The 5,096-nt window shown below is 39.5% G+C and overlaps 1 protein-coding gene across 1 annotated transcript in view; it reads right to left on the bottom strand.

The window, feature by feature from the left end:
• The window catches only part of LOC106881834 (cathepsin Z), a 41,585-nt gene extending 40,203 nt beyond the window's left edge, over nucleotides 1-1,382 (bottom strand). The window contains exon 1 of the mRNA XM_052968684.1: nucleotides 1,166-1,382. Within this exon, the coding sequence (XP_052824644.1) occupies nucleotides 1,166-1,308 (143 nt within the window). The 5' untranslated portion in view covers nucleotides 1,309-1,382. The remainder of the gene's footprint in view (nucleotides 1-1,165) is intronic.
• Between the last annotated feature and the right edge of the window lie 3,714 nt (nucleotides 1,383-5,096).

The raw sequence follows: 5,096 nt of genomic DNA, 5'->3' as shown, positions 1-5,096 counted from the left end.
TATATATATATTGCTCAGCAGCATTTCTTCCAACTCTTACATTTTGAGTTCAAATGCCACCAAGATCGATTTGCCTTTCATTCTTCTCGTCTTGATAAAATAAGTACCGCTTGAACATGGATGTCAATGTAGTTGACTGCAGGTTTAGTTTCTTTTTTCTCACGACTCGTTAAACGATTCTTATCGCATAGAATATAATAAATCATTTGGTAAATATCAAGATTAGGATAAGGCATTCTTAGAAGACTCCGTGCTTCCCGAAATTTCCCGACACTACTCCTGATGTGCTTGTGCCCCCGCCTCTTTTCTCTGACTGACCACTTTTCTCTTTTGTGTTTTATTCTATGCAGTGTACGTGAACTTTAAACTTTTATTATTGTCTTTACTTAATTGCCGCTTTCTGTCTTATCTTTAACTCATCTCTCACGAACTGTGCACATGAGTACTGTATAAAAATAATTTTATTACTATTAGACAAAAGGCTGCGAACTGGCAGTAATCATTCGCACGCCAGTTATAGCGCTGAGCGGCATTGCGACCGCCTTTACATTCTGAGTTCAAATTCCGCCGAGGTAAACTTTGCCTTTTCTCGAGGTCGATAAAATAAGTATCAGTTAAGCAATGGGGATCAATGTAATTGACTAGTCCCTCTCCCACAGAATTTCGGGCCTTGTGCTTATAGAAGAAAATTATTGCAAAATGAGGACAAACTGTTTAAGCTATCTCCGAAAGAATGGCATTTCAAACAAGCAAACTTTCTTATTACGTAAGACGGTAATCATAGATAATTTACACCACATATAAACGATATTCAAATAAACACAATCCCTGGATTGACAATGAAGTACTTGATGTTTTTCTTTCTTTTCTTTCTCTTTTTACTTTGCTTTTTTTTTCTGTCTTTCTTTCGTACTATTTATGTATCATATACATACGTGTTATATATGTAATAGAATTAACGCGAAATAAAAAGCTGTATTATACATATCTTCTTATATTCTAACGGCACATATTCAAAATTCTCTAGAGGGAAAAGAAAACCGGACACAAAACATTCAATGTTTAGTAAATCTTATTTTAAAAGATCTGTCTCCATCACATGATCAAACAATGTATATATATATGTAAACAATCGATAAAGAAATAGTGAATAAAACCACTTTACCTGACTGTTCTCGGATATTTGGACGAAAAATTGGCTCTGAAGCAAGGATTCCGCCGAAGCAATTTCGCTAAATCACCACCTAAAGTTACTGAAGCACAAAAAGTAAAGAAAATTGCCAGTGACAAAACAAGGAAATGATTCATTGTGGAGTTGTTTCACTTCGAAGTTAACACTAATTGATAAAGTGTTCGTCTGTTACTACCACAGAGTTACTTCCCGTTATATCTAAGCGTGTGTGTCTGTGAGTATGCGTGTGTATATGTGAGTGTGTACGTGCGTATGCTTTCAGTCGTCCAACCTTGTACTAGTTTCAGTTTTTCTTTGTACTGTCCTGTTGCTGGGGCACCGCCTTCATTATTCTAGTCGGTACTATCGATATCGACACATATTTTAGTCTGGTACTGATCTTGTGAATCTTAGTTTGTCAAATCACTGTTATCTCAGTGCAAACATTAACACAGCTACACAAAAACCTATGCACGCACTCTTGCACACAAATATACATAGACACATATGAATGTAAACGCATACATAAATACGTACGTTTATACATGCATACATTCATACGTACCTACCTACATACATACATACATACATACATACATAACAAATACATATGCATGCATCTAAAACGCATCCATTAAACAAACATACAAATCTGCGCATACACTAACACCAAATACTGCACACACACACATATGCACAAATACCTAGATGATGTTGATAAAAGTTCCAATGAAGGAGCCTTGAATCTATGTTAGAGTCCGGCTCTTTCTCTATGGACAAGAAATACAGAAATGAAACTGATTGATAACATACATACATCGCTATCTCGATTTTTGAAAAATAACTTTTGCTGTCTCTAAATTGCGCCTCCCCCCCCCTCTATCACTCTTAACTCTAAATCCGCCCCTCGCGTTGACTGTGTACGTATGTGTGTGTGTGTGTGGTGGGGTACTATACATGGAATTGAAAAATATTGGTCGAAAGAAAATTTGTGTAGGGCGTTGTAGATTGAAAATAATTTGGAAAAGTTTTTTTCTTATGTTAGGTGGAGTAGGATTTGAAAATAAATAAGACATTGCCGAATGTCAACATGTCCACGTGTTCATTTTCACTTTCTGATAATAAAACGAATGTCACATACACGCACACACACACACACACACACACACATTCTATTTTTCTATTATGGGCTTCGATCAGAAATTGTGGCCATGCTGGAGCATCAGCGTTAAACTTCTTTATTTTACACTTACCTGGAATCGGTCCTGGTGGTGTAGAGAGTTGAACAGTTGCCGTTCTTTGCGTTTTTTGCTATGATGTTGTTCATCTGGTGTATCACATAAATAAATAAAAATTTGTCTAAATGTTCTTTGAAAACATCCACATCTACGAGGATCGACTGAAAAGTTCATAGGCTGATCAAGACACTCTTATGTAATGAGGTTTATTTTTCACCATAGTTCCCCTTTTACGGTCCACATACATTTCTTCCATCGGTATTGCAGTGCTTTGATCCCATTGGTGAAGAAATTTTCGTTCATTTGATCCCAATAAGTCGCTAGCAGCGGATGACGTCATCACCACTGCGATACTGGTTTCCAGCCAAATGTTTTGTCATGGTGAGGAACAGATGATAGTTGGGGGCTAAATCAGGAGAACAGGGAAGGTGATCAACCAGTTTAGAGTCACAATCATGCACAGCAGTCACTGAAACGAAAGGTTTGTTCACTGGAGTATAATCCTGATGAAACAAGACCCCATCCTTCAGTTTTTCTGGGTTTTGATCTTGATAGCTTTTCGTAACTACCTCAGCAAGTTGGCACAGTACTCTCCATTGATTGTGGACCCTTTTGAAGATAGCCAGTAAACACAATGCTTTCTGCATCCCCCAAAGCTGAAACCACCATTTTCCCTGCAGATGAAACTATTTTGGCCTTCTTTGGAGCAGATGTGAAGGGGTGTTTTGCTCTACATGGACTGTCTCTGTCTCTCGTTTAAAGTGATGAAGCTAACACTCATCTTGGTTAAGGAAGCCTTCAAGGAAACTAGCTGGAGCTACATATGACAATCTCAGATTTTTCCGTGATGTGATCAGCTTGGTGCGCCTTTGATCAAGTGTCAGAAAATGTGGCCCACCCCAAGCAGAAACCTTCGTCATGTCAAGTTCATTGTGCAAAATATTCTCGACTCCATCACGAAATATATTAATAGCATTGGCTATTTGATTTATAATCGATCGCCTGTCATCCATCACCATGTGGTGAACACGATCAATGTTTTCCTCGGTGCTGTTAGTTGCAGGATGTCCAGACCTTGGGTCATCTTGAAGATTCTCTCTCCCCATCCTAAATTCAGCTGTCCACATTCGTACTGCTGATAAAGCCGGAGTATCATCCCCTAATGTAACAACCATGTCAGCTTGAATGTCCTTGTGGGAGGTGGGGATAGGATGCTAAATCCTTTTTCTTCAGGTACTTGATAACAGCACGATGCGAAATTTTGTCCATTTTCAAAAGAATCGCTACTAGTTACGTTTAAAGTGTTCTTTGAACATTCAGATGCTAGTTTATTTGGAAAGAAACAATGCAGTTATCAATAAGTAGGGTTGAAATTAATGCATGCGAGATTTCATAGCTCTAGCATCACTCTTTCATAGTCAGCCTATGAACTTTTCAGTCCACCCTCGTGTATATATATCAAACTGCATATCTTTCGCGTCTTCTCTCGTGGGAGAAGAGTCTCAGCTCTTTTAACTTCTTCCGGTAGTCCATCTGTTGGACCGTGGAAATCTTATTGGTATTGTGGTTTTGGATTGCCACTGAGCACAAATGTTCTCCGTAAGAACGACTTGGTTTCCCTTTTCCGTGTTCTGAATGATTTTAGAATCCAACCGGCGAGACGCCAGCACATTGTTACCATCTTAGTAAATTGCATGCAGAATGATACATCGCCACTCAAGTGAATTCGCAGGTCACGCACCGACTTGTCTCTGAGTGTAGGATTACAATGTTGTATGGTCTTGTGTATCTTGATCGAAATCTGTTGGTAGATCGACGTAGGAGTATTTTAAACTTGCCAGCTTTAAATTGCATATTGTTTTCTTCAGCCCACTTGTAGATTGCGATCAAATTTTTCTGTTGTTTTGAGTTATCTTCAGGTCTTTAATTGCTTCTGATACTTTTATATCATCAGCACAGATGGTGAGAATGGCTGACTGTATGGCTGAATGCATGCCTGAGAGAGAGAGACACCACGGACAATAGTGGTCCTTATACAGTTTCTGAAAGATCTACTGAGTATTGATGTCTTCTCAGAGAGAGAGAGAGAGAGAGAGAGAGAGAGACTGCCGCACAACGCGCAGTTCGACTTACAAGAGATACTGCACGACGTTCTTACTCAAGGTCATGTTCCTCGTGTTGGTCAATGACAGCATTCAACTACGATCCTACAATTGACTTCAGTAATTATCCTGACGTTCAAATAGGCTGCATGTCCACAATCTGCCAATTTTGCGGAACTAAAAAATGGCCTGGAGAAACTCCCGGCATGTGCTGTTCCAACGATAAGATTACAGTACCTCTTCTACAAGATCCTCCACTCCTTTTGGTTGATCTTTTGACAGGGGCGTTTCCTTATTCTCATGACTTTCTCAAGCGGATACGTGCTTACAACTGCGCGTTCCAAATGACTTCCTTCGGCGCCAACATCATACGAGATGGACATTTCATGCCTTCCTTTAAAGTGCAGGGGCGGATTTAACATAGAATTGGTTCCCTGCAGCCGCATGACGCTACCGCGCCTCAGTTTCCTCAGCTCTACTTCGTGAGAGACTACGCTGACCAGGTATACTTAACTAATACCCCAGGCAACGCCGAGTACGCCTGCTAGTATTAATAAAAGTGAAGTTCAATCTTGCTTGCAATGT

This window comes from Octopus bimaculoides, chromosome 6 (assembly GCF_001194135.2).
Source record: "Octopus bimaculoides isolate UCB-OBI-ISO-001 chromosome 6, ASM119413v2, whole genome shotgun sequence".
NCBI classification, from domain to species: domain Eukaryota; kingdom Metazoa; phylum Mollusca; class Cephalopoda; order Octopoda; family Octopodidae; genus Octopus; species Octopus bimaculoides.
This window is presented reverse-complemented; position numbering and strand designations above follow the sequence as displayed.